We start from the raw sequence: 15,726 nt of genomic DNA, 5'->3' as shown, positions 1-15,726 counted from the left end.
TTTGGGTGTAACCTGTTACAATACTCCAGTCATCGCATGAATCATAATGGACTTGATATGTGCATGAAACCTTTGCGTGCAAAGATGGATTATTTATATCATCACTTGAGAACTTGTCGGGAAAAGAGAGGGTAGGTATACGATACGCGGTATATGCATAATTTTCATTTCAGACCATTAATCACAACATATGGATATTCTGTTTTAGTCTATACTCTCTTGAAGTTGGTGATGTATTTTCTTTCAAGAACTTCTATCGATCATTTGTGAGGCATGTGGGTATGACTCCATTCACAGGTCAAAATATTATACTGTTTCTGATAGGTATGACTCGCTTTGCAGCTCAAAATATCAGACTGTTTCTGGTAATGTGTGAATGTATGTTTTCCTGTTTCACCCTTCAGTTTTGCTGTGAAGTAATCAACCATAGTCAAGATAGGCTAGACATGTCAATACTGCCATTTTGCCTCTGAAACATAGATTTTCATGGTACCATTTGTGCAGTGGTCATTTAGCTTTCCATTACAGAATTCTTGTCACCTAACCTTGATTTGTAGATAGATTCATTCGTTTTAATGTGGTGACATATGGAGAATATCCCTTTCTCATGTTTTGTATAATATTGTTTGGATTGAAACTCTGCAAAGTATTGTGTAGGACAGGAGGTAAATTTTATTGAACTTTGTTTTCATTAACATGCACTATAATTGATTATTGCGGTAGTGGTGGTTTTTTTTTTTATCACATCAGTTCATGTGATGGACTACTGTATTACCTCTTCTTGACAGATATGTTCATGTATGTTTGATCCCAGTTTCTTCCCCTTTTGACATAACTTATGTGTAGTTTTGCAGAAATAACTGCAGATAACTTGATGTTGGTCTGTTCAGTGATTGTGCACTTTTTTATAATTTAGTGGTTATACCTGTCAGCACATTGTTTTTAGTTTGCCTACATGAAGAAAATACCATCAACTCTACATTTACTTTGCTTTGCTTGATGATGCTATTGTTTTTTTTTTGTTTTTTTTTGTTTTTTGTGTGTAGCAGTGCACCTTACTCTGTTGTTTTCTTTGTTGTTTTCTTTTCCTTTTGTTTTAATCCAGACCCCCAAAAGAAAGATATGTGCAATGCATCCCATAGTGGCATAGAATCTGTTCATGATCGATACACCAAAAATAAGGCGGAGGAGGCTAACGTTTTGTCGCCCAGAACAGGCCCATCCTCCCCTGCCGTAAAGAAAACCTTGGTCCAAAGTCTCAAAACCCGCAGACATCCTCCTGACTCTAGTCCTGCTGCAGATTTTGATAGGCATAACAAACGTGGCTCTCGAATCAGTTTGGAAGACAAGGACAAATCTATTTTCACACATCCCAGACAAACCTCTCCATATTCATCCAAAACAGAACCCTCTTCTGGGTCGGAGAGTCTTTCCTCGCCCCCTCTACGGGTGCGCGCCAACCCCTCTGTCTTCAGTCCCACACTCAGAACCGGCAGCACATATACTCCTCTAACCCACCAACATGCACAGCACTACATGTTAGGGCCAGCCAAACACCTCACTAACTCACTGCATATCAGCACACCAGCTATCATGAGCACAGCTAACAGGCCTACCAGTAACATGAGGGAATTTGATACTCATGGCTTTGGCAACACGCCCATACAGACCAAAGCAGGTCACGCTCATCACGTGATCGAGATGGGCGACAATATGGATGAGGAAGGAAATGAAAAGCTCTCTGACACAGCAGGCGAGGACTCGTCCCGCCAGTCTGACACCGATGCCATGAGCATCACAAGCTCCAGCACTGTTGCCTGGGATGCCGTCGCTGATGGAAAGGAGCAGAATGGCGGTGGGGATTTGGAGAAAGAAGGCCTCCCCAATGACAATCTACACATGCAGACGGCCGGCCTTGGCTATGAAGACAACTGTATTCTTTCAAAGGACATCCTACAACAGCAGCAGAACATCAACCTGGTAGCGGGATCTGTTTTTGAATCAACCACTTCATCAGTGCAGGACTCAAATTTGTGCAAGCCCACTGATGGTGGATTCTATCTCAATAACAATGTGAACCAATTTGTTTTGAACCAGCAGGAAAATTTTGTACTGCCTACCAGCAACTCTGAACTGTACGACTTCTTTATACCACAGGACTCTTCTGATACCTCAAATCCACAGAAATTCATTGTTCTCGATAGAGGATCAGACAGTTTTGAGTCTGACGGGAGTGATTCTACCATGGCTGTCAGTGTTGGTGATGTGAGATTGGACAAATTTTTGTCTGAGAATGGGGATAAAGGAATGCCTGTGACAGGAATTACATTCTCTGGAAAGCGACTTTCCATGTCCGATATCCTGCTTCTCCAGCGCCATGGTGCAGTTCTGCGGAACTTTCGACCGAACCGTTTCAACAGCAGCCAGAGCTCAGGAGGGGAAACTGAAGCATCCCTCAAAGAAAAACAGACTCTCTCTGGCCCAACAGAGCACAGAGCTAGTGTAGAGCCACAGGGCAGTGACAAGTCTCTGGTCAAAAGGGCTGGTCAGGACGAGAGGGACAGTATGGAGGGTGGTGATTTGCTCTTTGAGGGCGAGGCTGCAGCTGAAGAGAATGAGAGTGATTGTAGCTCACTGGACCTTGCTGAACTTCACCTCTCAGAGGTATCAGACTCTGATGATGATGACTCTCGCTGTCCTGTTGGCGACCTGCTTGCGAGTGGCCCTCAGGATGGAGGTAAGACTGTTCTTGGATATGGAAGCAATCTGTCTCCCTCTGATGGGGAGTTGACAGAGGAGAAAGTGAAGGATTCTATCACCGAGTGGGGTGTCCATGACAATGAAGAAGGCTTAGTTCCTCTTGTCCTTCCAGCCAGAGCCAAGGAGATGAAGCAAATCTGTGAAAGTGAAGATATGCAAGGGAGGGAAAAGCCAGATTCAGAGCAAAGATCTTTCCTCCCTGACTTTTTGAAGAGACTTGTAGGGAGACCAGAAGTGAACTCAAATGTAGAAAAAGCAGTAGTCCAGCCCCAACTCGATTTTCACTCTTCTAAACTGGATGCATCTTCTTCCTCAAGCTCTTCTGTGGAGATATCAAGTGACAGTGATTCTTATGAAGAGACATGCCTTCACCTCGATGCATCTCACCTTGCCTACACCAGTGAGGAGAAGGAGGCTCTGTACAAAACTAAACTTGAATACAACCAGGCCCTGATGAAGTCTCTCTTGAAGGATGTTCCTCCACAGGAATCTGTTCCTTTGACAGCATCCGAAACACAGCATTCAGACTGTAGCAATGACCAAGAGACAGAGTCTGTTGAGTCAGGTCCCGGTAAGAGTCCACATCAAAGCAAGAGAGATGATCGTGGTGAGAGGACGAAAAGACTGTCAAAGAAGAGATCGTCGGGTCGAAATCCTGAGGCCAGCGATGATGGTGTGAATGCTCCCCATAGAAGGCGGAAGAAAAGAGGTAAAGGGAAATCGAGATCAGACATGTGGTCAACTTCTGAAAAGGCAGCTGTGAAACATTCTAGGACTCAATTTGGTTTACTGTCATCATCGGCTGATGGGAAGTCTCAGTGCTACACCTTTGGTGGTGATAGAGATGATACAAGCAGTCCCGTGGAGCTGAGTAAGGGGACCTACAAAATGAAACCCAATTCCTCACAGGGTTCACGAGCGGCAGAGAGACACAGGACTCCGTTCATTGCACTTACACCTCCTCAGCCGCAGATCTATCGGAAGCAGCCCTCCCGAACGGATGCAGCGGGATACGACTCCAGCTCTTCATCCTCGTCCTGCTGCTCATCATCAAGCGGTGAGGAGGATAATGATGATGATGAGGAGGAGGAGGAGCAGGAAGTAGAAAACCAGAGGCAGGAGATGGAGAGCCATCGTGACAGGAGATCTTACGGAAGAGGTGGAGTGAAACACCTATCTGCCAGGCGCTCCTCCTGGCATGTTCATCCGAGTTCGGACAGTGAGCTCTCTGTTATCCTTGAGCTTCCAGAAGATGGAGACTCAGATATTGAGGCCAGCAATGCTCGTAGGTTGTCTTTGGAGTGGCAAATGTAAACACCCAATGGAACTCATTAATGATAAACATTTTAACAGTCATGGTACAAATTGTTTCCTTTTTTTTTGTTTCGAGCTATTTACACAATGTTGGTGTTTTCTACTTTAAGAGGCAAGCCTGGTTTAACGGTTTCTCTCTTGTTTGTGGAGCATCAAGTGTCAGGGTTTTTTTTGTGGCTGACTTTCCACTTGAATCAGTTAACAGATTTCAGTGAGAGATTTAGTGTGCATTTTGCAAATCTTGGCAGAGAATCAGACAAAAGCTGCTCCATGTAATGATCATATAACTGATGTTTTTCAGAAGACAAAAATTGTGTTTTGAACCATACTGGCCAACACAAGTCAAAAGAAAAAAAAAATGAGAGTCCCATCTTTTTTGGTTGTATAAAGCCTGTAAAGATATTGCGGGTGTTTGTTGGAACCACAATACCATTCAGTCAATGAAAGACATTTTGGGACAGAAAGCAATCTTATCTGTGCAGCACATGAAAATTTTGCAAAGGTGCGATTTTGTCAAAACAAATGGGGCAGTTGATGTCATTTTATGCCATATCAAGATATTGACATGATTTGCAGGAAAGACGTGAAGCTCAAAGAGCTCTTTTCTCAGTGTGCTGTTTTAAGCTTTTACTTTACCTTGGGTAAACCAACGTGATGTATTTGTATGATACAAGAATTAGTATGGATTGATTGATCAGTATTATTCTGCGTTGGCAGCATTGTGCTTTGAGTAGGTGAAATCAGGAAAGATGATCAAAGTATATTGTGTAAATATGTTAGGCAGGCTTGTCCTGAGAGAGTGTATTTTATATTGGGAAAATACATGCTTGTTTATGCAACTGAAATATATTTTTGCCGGGTAAAAACTCACGAGACATTGTACAATAGATTTATAATACAAGGTGTGTATGTTTGTCATGTGAAAAGAGAATAGATGATTGTTCAAAGTGAATATTCAAAAGGATTTCATTTTTTGATGGAATAATTTGTTCTAGGTTTGGCTGTCATACTAATGCCCAAATCAGATTTTTTATTCAAATAGATAATAGTTTTTGTGCAAATCCTCTGTGAATTTAAAAGGATGCTGAATTGTAATATGTGTGCACTGATAGAATCATATGCCTGGTATTCATGATATGTCCATGTTTGATTTTGAGTGGCACATTTACAAAACTTTGCATGACTTTAAAGACCTGACATTTTATTCTTTAATGATAAACATAGTTCCCTTGAACTTTGCAATATAAGAAGATGAAGTCAGATGTTCATGTTTATGCATTTATGGTATTAATTGGGCTTCATCTGTATTCAAAAACATATATTTACTGCTTTGGTTTTTAATGGATATATGCAACATCTTTCATAAAACTTAGGTAAAATGACATTTGATTTCCCAAGGAAGCCGTGATTGTGGTTCCTATCGAAAGTACAACACCACAAGGCTGTATTTTGCTTGTCTGTGATTTCCATGCAAGCCAAAAGTAGCAGAATGCCAAATACATTACCAAATATCAAATGCACTTACCAAATTCCAAATACCAAATTGTTTACTTTGAACTGAGGTACAAATTTTGAATGAACTTTCTGCACTCTGTCAGGCAAAGAGTTCAGAACAAAATTCGTCAGACTCTTTTAAAAAATTTCTTGGAGCCCTTCATCCCTCTATTACATTCTGTAGTTGCCTTGGAGTAGATAGTCAAGTTTATCTGGCATAGATTGCCACCTTTTATAATCTAATAAGGATATCTGGAATTGGTCCGATGTGGTTATCTTATTCCACCATGCTTGTATGTTGTACTCAGTGGATGCAATATCTTATCTTCCCACCATTATCATTTTATGCATTTTCTTGTCATCTTCACATTTTTAATCTTATGCATATTTTCACATTTCATGATTGATTAATGAGTCTTTTAGTTAAACAAACTGCATGAATTTTGATGAAAAATATTTTTTTAATATATCAAATTTACTCATACAATATATTTCATTCATTAGGTGAATGATGTATCATGTAGCCCAAGCATTAATATCATTTGTAGTCACATATTTATACTTCTCTTATATGTGTACCTATTTTACCTAACCCTGTCATTGTTCGGGAAACAACTGTTCTTTGTTTAGATTTAGGTCGTGAGATTGATCATTGTCTTGTAGCAATACTGATATAATGTCCCCATAGTGGTTTGGTTGGAATCATGTCACATAGAAGCAGATCCCATTATACTCCATTCAAGTTTTCCTTACCAAAATTAATCTTCAAGATTTGTCTGTATCTTCAATGGGGATAACTCTGTAAAGAGTGTATTTTTATTGAGGGGCTTATCCCTGCATCATCTGATTTAACTTTCAAATTTTTGTACGAAGAAATACTTGTAGGATTACAGTACAGTTTAAAAGCATGTTTTCTTCAGCAGTAGTACAGAAAGTACTTTTATCCTTAAATGTGATGATTCAGATAGAATAGTTACATTTATAGATGTAAAGATATATGTTAAGTTCTCAAATAGGACAAGTAGGCTGAAAAAAAAATGTAACCTCAACAGTATTTGTTTCCTAAAGAGGGATTTACATGTATATTGGTATGTTTACAAACACTGGCAGCTTGCTTTTTATCATATTCTCTCGATTGTGCTGGGTACTGTTTGATAAGTCTTTTATACAAAATGTTAACAGTTTCAGATTGGTACAATACTTATCTCACTGGCATTCATTTGGTGGGTAGTTAAGCCTGGCAGTACTTTTTCAATTACATTTTTTCAATAACATCACAGAATTACAGTATTTTAATGTTTATCTTATTTTCTTTCTGTATTGAGATGAATCATTGAAAGTTTAAACCATATTTCACCATTTAAAGGGCAAACAAGACATAAGTCTCATTTAATAGTGGTTTCTCTACTTATTTTTACTAATGACTCATTGGTGAAGCAGGTATATGCTGAGAACATGATTGCATATTTGCAGGGTGAAAATCTTTGATTTTAGATTTTTAGATTTTACTAAAGTTTGAAGACACAGACTAAACCAAAAATATTTAGATAAATGAAAAAATTGGGGAGGGGAAGATATAGACATATCTACAGAAATTCTGTCTTAAAATTCTGAAGAAGTGAAATTCACTTGAAATTGGTCATGGACAAAAAAAAAAAAACAACCCAAAAGTGTGCATTTAGTTTTCCACTGTTTAGGGGAGTACCACCAGGTACTTGTAGGATCAGCTGATGACAAGCATGATAGAAATCACTCAACAATGTTCCATGGATGTATAATGCAGATGAATGCAGGTTGTAATTGTCAAAATGAACGTTGTTGTTGAGGGCTTTTTCTTCTGTGAAATAAATGATGTTTTGATCAAATCCTTTGTGTTCAATGATTTATTCTGCTGGTAGTCATGTGTCGATGCATTGACCTCGTCAGAGGTTTAATCATGGCAGCACTATATTAATGGATACTTTGCTGGTGTCATGGCAATTTCCTTCTTCTTTGACACTCTTGCAATAGTACCCTCTACTAATGTTGAACTTGCCTCACCAGAGAAGCAGCCAAAAAAAGGAAGAAAGAAAGAAAATGGTGCCATTTCCATACTTTAATGTAGCAGTTGCCACAAACTCGGAGCAAATAATTCACTGACAGTGCTAACAAGCAGATCTTTCACAACCAGGACAGTGTTATATGGCAAAGTCTGAGAGCTTAAGCATTAAAGATTTTTTTTTCCCTCTTTGATGGTGTCTATGCCACTATGACAGATGCATTGTTTTGTTTATGTTCGCACTTCTTCCAGATTGTCACCAGAAGCATTATTATCTTTACTTATTTTTTTTTTTTTTGGGGGGGGGTAGGGGTGGGGGTGTTGAGAAGATCTGTGTCATAAATAGTTTTACTCAGCTGTGCATGCTTTCTATGTAGACTGGCTTGTGCAAATGGTGGTGGGTGCTACTTATCTTGTCTCGATGCCGTATGGTTTCAGAGACAGCAATTGCTTGCTCTTCTGCTTTTGTTGATTGCTTTCATTCATATAAATATATTAAAAAAACAGAACATGACAGACAGACCCTACATACTAAACAATGATGTGGGACTGAAGACAGAGACAAAGCTTGGTGTATTTTGTACCTGCAACCATTTTCCTGTGCAACAATTTCCAAGACAGTCCTGAGTCATAATCTTGAAATGACTGTTGACATTGTAATTACACTCTCCTTGTCTTCCCATCCATGTCCACCTCCATTTTGTTTGATTTGAAGTTGTCGTGCATGGCAAGAGTGCAAATGTTCTGTTTCCTTCTCTACAAAATTGAATACATCTGAACTATATCAAATAATGCATATATGGGACTGATAACTGAGCATGGAGCCTGTTCCTTTGGTACTGACAATCCAATACCATCATACCTCCAAATGTAGCCTAGATTCTGGTATTGTCTGCATAGCATAAAAAGACATCAAACAAAAACAAAAAAGCCCAACTTCTATTCACTGTCACATCAAAATACAATGAGATAAAATCATGGATATTTGGACCTGCCAAATGAAAAGTCGAAGACACCTGGGCATTAGAGCACCGTGTTTTCATGAAGAGTTCTATTGGCCACTCTTGCGGGAGCTTTGCCTTTCTTGGACCAGCCCTGTGTGGCACCTTTTTGGTTTCTCCTCGTCTGCTCGGCCATCCGAGCTGCATCCAAACTTTGCACGAGAAAACCCCCTCCCCCCTTATTCCTCGTGGTCCACTGGTGGAAACCCTCGGACACTGCATGGGACCCTCCCCCCTCCCTCTCACTCCACCCGCACACCTCCTCTCAACATCTTCCGGCTTGGACGATGCGTTTAGGCCGGAGCCCCAAGGTATGCCGCACGCCATGTGTGCTAGATTGTGTTGTATATGATCTCTATCCAATGCGTGATATAGATTCAGCAGCCGAAAATGATATGTATTTGCATTTGATATCAAGTGGTAATATCGTCGGCCTTATGCCAAAAGGGCCTTAAAGAACTTCCCCTGTTATGCCAAAAGGGCATTAATAGTGTACAAAGTCTATAGCATTAAGGGCCTTTTGGCATAACACTGGAAGTGGTTTAAGGCCCTTTTGGCATAAGACCGACGATATACTGTAGTATCTGAAATTTTCGCGTACAGATATTTTCATGAATTGTTACTTGTCAGATTTTTCATGTGTTGATAATTTTGCAATTGCAAGGGTCTAGTAGTTGTTACTCTGCCATTCATGAAATAAGTAAGAATGAGTAACAAGCTACAACATTCCGAATATTTTTACTCGGTGATTCCCTGCAAGGTGTATGAACAAGTGTTCCTAAGTTCCGTACTACCATGTTGCCAATGTCGCTACTTTGCTGTGTGGCCCATGCAACGTGGTGGTAGACCTGCAGTGTACATGTACTCATTTGCATGCCATCCTGTTCTGGTATTGCTCTAGCATTTTAAATAACATTTGTGCTCGTTGTTGTTTAAGCATGTTTTTATATTGATGCATTGTTATTTTCATGGTTTGAAACTGGATTTGTGAAATTTGGCGACAATAAAACCGCCGCATAATATTTTAGCTCATACAGTAAGTTCCACTTTGATCTCATTTTCCTGTTGAAAGATGAGTGTGCACTCTCTTAGATTATTCCGTTTGCTTCTTTGCCATCCCAGTTTTGAAAATGTGCCAGACAGATGTTTCATAATGATTATTTGTTTCATAAATCCTGGATGATACATCATACAATGTTGCCTTCCTTTTTTTCAGTTGACATAGATCTACACTATTGTATCATTCATATGGTAGTTATTTTTTTGCCTTTTTTGAGCATTCTCTCTCTCCTCATTGATAATCAGTTGAGGTTCAACTGAATTAAAACAAGTTCTATGTGATAAGCAAAACCATATTGACTTGTATTGATTCTTAATATCATCACTTATGTGGCCAAAAGAATATCTAAATATGTGCCATGCCTTTTATGGTAATATTTCTTCATTTTTTCTTCAGATTCTAGATACAGCCAACAACCCCCCCCCCCCAAAAAAAAAAACAAACCAACAACAACAACAAACAAACAAACAAACAAACAAACAAACAACCTTCCAAACCAAGATTCTGCGAGTCACATCATATATCTGTCAATCGTTAATGAAATACTACTATGATTCAAAAAAGACTTAGGAAAGCACCTTTCCCTCGACTGAGAATACATACATGTATCTTTTATGCTTCCCGGCAGTGTCTTTTGTTTGTCATACTGGTAATATCGAAATATGAAAGTTAAGCTCAGTCCAGGTTAAGGTGCATGACAGTGCCTTTGTGAATCATGTTTCGTACTTTAGCAATGATTGACAGATGATGTCAATGGCGGAATTGTGGTTTGTAAAGTTTTTTTTTTTTTCTTGGGGGGGGGAATGGGCATATGCAAGTTATCTGAGAAAATAATAAAAAAAGTTGTAAGATGTATGACATGCATTTAGATCTTCATTTAGCCACATTATAAAGTGGTGTTGAGGCCATTAAAGATCAACACAAGTCAACATGCATTTGCATTAAATTTATTCCTTTGGATTTCCATTGAGTATCAGTGAGAAGATATTGTGATAGTCCGCAGACAACAAAACCATCAGGAAACATTTAGATCATGACAGGGCTGAATATTCAAGCAAGTGCAGAACTTCATGAGTGCTTTGAGCTGTGTAGCGACTTTAAATGAAAAATAATAAGATATCAAATAAAAGGACCTCCCGCATCACCTCTCTCTAAAAAATCCAGACGAGAAACTACTTTCTTACTTTACTTAGCTAAAACATCAAAGCTTATGCATAAATGTGCACTCTTTTATCACTTTCAGTCGAACATCTTCAGTATGCAAAGATCATGTACATGTACTGGTGGGTAAGGAATATTGTAGATTTGCTACTGAGTCACTGGAAATTCTAATGGTTTTGTTACATTACAGAAAAAAAAAGAGAAGAAAATAAGGTAGATCAAATGTCGAGGTTAATGGCTTCTAGTACTCTTCATGGGACAGTGCCAGACACCTTTTATACCACTAGAACTTGGCACAGCATTGTTATGGTGACACGTGTGTAGTGGTCACATGTGAAGGTAGCGGCATTCCAGTCGAACCACAGGAACTACAGTTTGTAGGTAAAATGGCATTGTTTTGTTGATTGACAAACAAAGATGTGTATCGTAGCTAGACTGATGGTGTACCATAGACGCCCACGTTGCGTGGCTCGAGCTATATCAACAAGGGGGGCTGGTGGCCATTAGAAAAACATGTAGAACACAAGCAGACAACAAGGCATGTGACAGATTTTTAGTACGAAATGTGCATGTTGTACGTTTTATGCAGAAGAATGCATTTAATTTCAAAATTGAAATTTATAGTAATTCTTTTTCTGTCAATGTTGTTGCACTTACATTAGAAAGAAGATAAATTTCCCTCGCTGTCATTAGTATTGGGTCTGGTCATGAGTGAAAATATCCTTCAGGACAGAAATACACATTTTGTGCATCAAATCTCTACCAAATGCAGGAGCCCCTGTAGGCTTAAAGGGGTGGTGTAGTTTTGATTGAGATGGGGGATTCAGATTTTGAATTTTTGAGATATACCGTAATCAGAAACCGGTTAAATGAATTATTGAAGGGCATGCAATCCTAAGAGGAATTCATAGTTTATTTGATGGAAAATTGGTTTTGAAATGGCGGAGTTATCAAAAACAATGTTAAACAAAGAGGTCCTAATAAAAGGATGGTCCCACATTTTATTAGGAGTTCTTTGTGTTCAGATTTCTCAGCCATTTCAAACAAAATTTCATCAAATTTGGAATTCTTTTTAGGATATACATGTACATTGTATATTCCTTAATACATGTACACTGTACATTGTATTTCATAAGAGATTTTTCAGTATATTAGAATAAAAAAAACACACAAAATATGGAAGGCTAAAGCCCCATCTCAACCAGAACTACAATATATGTGATCCCTTTAATTCGTTAATGCCTTGTTGTTGGCTTGCTATTTAGACTTTTTTTTTCTACTGGCACCCAAGCCTTTACATGATGAAATGGGAAGCTGCCCTCTAGTGTTCATCATATTAGACTCTAAGGTGACACGTGCCTAATGATCACATGCGAAAATGGAGGCATTCCAGCCGACTGCATGCTTTGGTCGAAATGCTCCAGTGAGCATTAATCCTCGTCAGCATCATTATTTGATTATTTTTTTGTTGTTATTTGTGTGTGTGTGTGTGTGTGTGTGTGTGTGTGTGTGTGTGTGTGTGTGTGTTACTTGACTGGGGGAGACTATGATGAGCGCGGGGGAGTATTTATAACATTGTAGCCCTTCAATAATCACTACTTGAATGGTCTTTTGTTTTTGAGTCACCAAAAACTAGTGCTTTGAAAGTGATAACTTGAGTACTTTTTTTGTCATGACGATGTGTGAATTGCTGGGGCTGGTAGTGAAAAATAATTTTATTGTTACAGTTTTAGTTGTTGTGCTTAAGATGTTCTGTATATATACAGAATAACTTTTGATGTTTGTGCAGTCATGTATCGAGGTCAGAAATCATTCATGGCAAATTGCCACAGAGCATGATTGGCACCCGTGCGATAAAATCACTCTAAACAGACTCAGTTTTGGACAGACCTACTAACGCACATCCCATAAAAACATCGCACACACAGACACACAGACACACAGACACACACACACATACTGTATATGCCAGATATTTCGTGAGTCAGGTGCTATTCGCGAAATTAAAGACACAATATTGACTCTGATCCCAATGTGAATGTGACATATGCGTGTACATTTCTCTGTTCAGTACAGGACTCCATGATCGTGAATTTAACCACTCGCGAAATCGTCGGGAATTCCTGATTCGCGAAAATTTAGACTTGCGAAATATATTGCGTATACAGTATATAGACAGACAGACAGACAGATAAACCTGATTAGAGCCGCAAAACCATTTCCTTCACATTTTTTGCATCATACAGAAAGTATAACTGAGGAGAAGAGCAGGAGGAACGCCCATGGCAAGGCATCAGGGAAACCCGCTGCCATACCCACCATTGCCATCTATGACGCAGTAAGTGCTAGCCTGCAATTCACATTCTTGTCATTCTATCAACCAATTCTCAAACTCAAACAGAGCATATTATTTACAATTCTAAGGTAATGAATCAACTAACAAAAATTTCTCTTGGAAATCATGAAGACATACTCTTTGAGACAAGAGTAAGCAAATATTCTTTGGTTCATGTCATGAAAATAGTTGAAGTGCCATGAAATGAATGTTTAATGGTTTATTGAAGGAATCTCTACTTAAATGTGCAAGAATGTTGCAGCCTTATGATATGGGAGACTTGACAATATAGCAAGTTTGATAATGGAGTTATATTCACTTCAGCTCTTCTTATCTGTATTCATCTTCTATTTTAATAGCAGTCATACTTCAGTTTCCTATCAATCTTAAACTCATGACAGTTTTTATGCCTCCGCCACGAAGTGGTGCCGGAGGCATTATGTTTTCGGGTTGTCCGTCCGTCCGTCCGTCCGTCCGTCCGTCCGTCCGTCTTTCCGTCCGTCCGTCCGTCCTTCCGTCCGTCCGTCCGTCCGTCCTTCCGTCCGTCCGTAATGAATTTTGTGGACAGGGTAACTACCAAAACCTTTTGAGGTATCCTAATGAAACTTGGCATGTATGTGTATTAGGGGGTGAAGTTGTGCCTATCAACTTTTGGGTGCACATGCTCAAGGTCAAAGGTCAAAAGGTCAAGGTCAAATGCTTAAAATTTTACCATTTCCCCCATATCTATGCAATTCCTGAAGATATTTTCTTGAAACTTAGTGTATACATGTACTACCCAATTAAAATTCTCTGGTGAAAGTTTGGGGTCATGAGGTCAAAAGGTCAAAGGTCAAAAGGTCAAGTGAAATTTTAAATTTTCACCTTTTTCTCTGTATCTTGGAAATTGTTCAAGGTATCTTCATGGAACATAGTATATATATGCATCTACTGACTGGCAGTGGTTATCTAGGGAATTTAGGGTTCATGGGGTCAAAGGTCAGGGGTCAAAGGTCAAGGGCAATACTTCAAAATTGTACTATTTTCCTTATATTTGTGCAATGCCAGCAGGACTTCTTTTTTTTTAACTTGATGTATGCATGTATAACCCAATAGAGATTCTCTGGGATTTTTTTTTTGCCAAGAAGGTCAAAGGTCAAAAGGTCAAAGATCAAGTGAAAGTGCTGAACTTAATTCTTTCTCCATATCTCGGAAGTGGCTCAAGTTATCTTGAAACTTAGAACATGCTGAATTTATGTATGTTCTGCCTGACAGTGATTCTCTTATAAATCAAAGGCCAGATGAAAATGATAACAATTTACTGTTCAATACAGAAATTGCACTTTTTCTCCATACCTTGAAAATTACTCAGTGCATAAACTTATGAAATGGTCAAAGTCAAGTTAAAGTTCTTAAATCCCCAAATACATGCTCTCCTATTCATCCAATTAAACATAGGTCAAGGAAGGTAAACATTCAGTACATTTGTGACAAACATGTCATTTTAATATTTTGCCAATTTTGTGAAAATGTAATCACACATTGTCCACATGTACTATAGACCTATTAGGAGAATCATGCATTATGGCGGAGGCATACCAGTCGCCATAGCGACATTTCTAGTTATGTCTAAGATTGTCTAAATGTTATACTTGGCTGTTCTGATGTGTATGTATTACCAGATATACCTATCAATTTTTGGTGCTAGTTATCCACTTGGTAGATGGGTTCTTCCTATCTTTCATGAGATTGTGGCAAGTTTCCTCCCCTCCTCAAGGTACAAACATGTAGTAACTAAACGTGTGACACACATCATTTTTAGGCAAACTAATGGAAGCATTCATATCAGCATTCATATATATTTAGCTTCTCATGCAACGCATGCATCATTGATGGTATACGTATTACATTTTAGACATGGATGAGGTAGAACACACTTGGTTTCATTTGGTAGCTGGCAAGAGAGAGAGAGCCATTGGTTTCATTTGGTAGCCGCGGTTCACGTCTATTTCAGGGGGATGCCCAGAGTGATGGCGGTAATTCTCACACAGGATCTTGGAGACTTAACAGGCAGGCGGAGGAGGGAAGGTTGTTTATGGTAAGATGAGAATGCTGGTGATGTTAATGATGATGATGATGACGATGATTATGATGATGATGATGATGATGATGATGATTATGATAGTGACTATGATGAGGAGGATTACTAACAAGGATCATTGTGACTATGATAAGAATAACTGATGATGATGATAATTTTGATGGTGATGATGATTGTATGAAGACCAGGATTGCAATTTGCAGTGATGATCGACAATGAAAGTGATGATGAAAGGGATGATGATGATGATGACGTTGATGGCTAGTGTTGATGCTGACAGAAATGGTGATGATGTTGAAGAGGAAGTATACCATGTAGGATGGAATATAGCGATTTCTTCGCAGGTCGCTAAAAATGATTTGGGATGAGATGGAGGGTTATTTTGATGATGATAATATGACAAGGAAGAAAATGCTTGCATGTTGTTGGAAAAGATAGACATTCATGACTGTGATATGGGGTCACTGAGAGAATTTATTGTTA

The 15,726-nt window shown here is 39.0% G+C and overlaps 1 protein-coding gene across 6 annotated transcripts in view; it reads left to right on the top strand.

Moving 5' to 3' along the window:
- LOC139742175 (synaptotagmin-like protein 4) overlaps window positions 1–15,726 on the top strand; it is a 114,369-nt gene that overhangs the window by 70,105 nt on the left and 28,538 nt on the right. For 5 of the 6 annotated variants that reach the window (XM_071652750.1, XM_071652752.1, XM_071652751.1 and 2 more), the window contains one exon: window positions 1,106–4,997. In XM_071652750.1, coding sequence (XP_071508851.1) covers window positions 1,106–4,074 — 2,969 coding nt within the window. In that variant the 3' untranslated portion in view covers window positions 4,075–4,997. Of the gene's footprint in view, window positions 1–1,105; window positions 4,998–13,074; window positions 13,167–15,156; window positions 15,241–15,726 lie in introns of those variants that run through there. The other variant, XM_071652754.1, reaches the window with a different exon arrangement.

The sequence above is a fragment of the Diadema antillarum genome, unplaced genomic scaffold (genome assembly GCF_040938485.1).
Source record: "Diadema antillarum isolate AM-2024a unplaced genomic scaffold, OU_Dant_1.0 seq00000982_RagTag, whole genome shotgun sequence".
In the NCBI taxonomy this organism is placed as follows: domain Eukaryota; kingdom Metazoa; phylum Echinodermata; class Echinoidea; order Diadematoida; family Diadematidae; genus Diadema; species Diadema antillarum.
The sequence above is the reverse complement of the archived record's forward strand: the minus strand, read 5'-3'. Positions and strand labels throughout refer to the sequence as shown.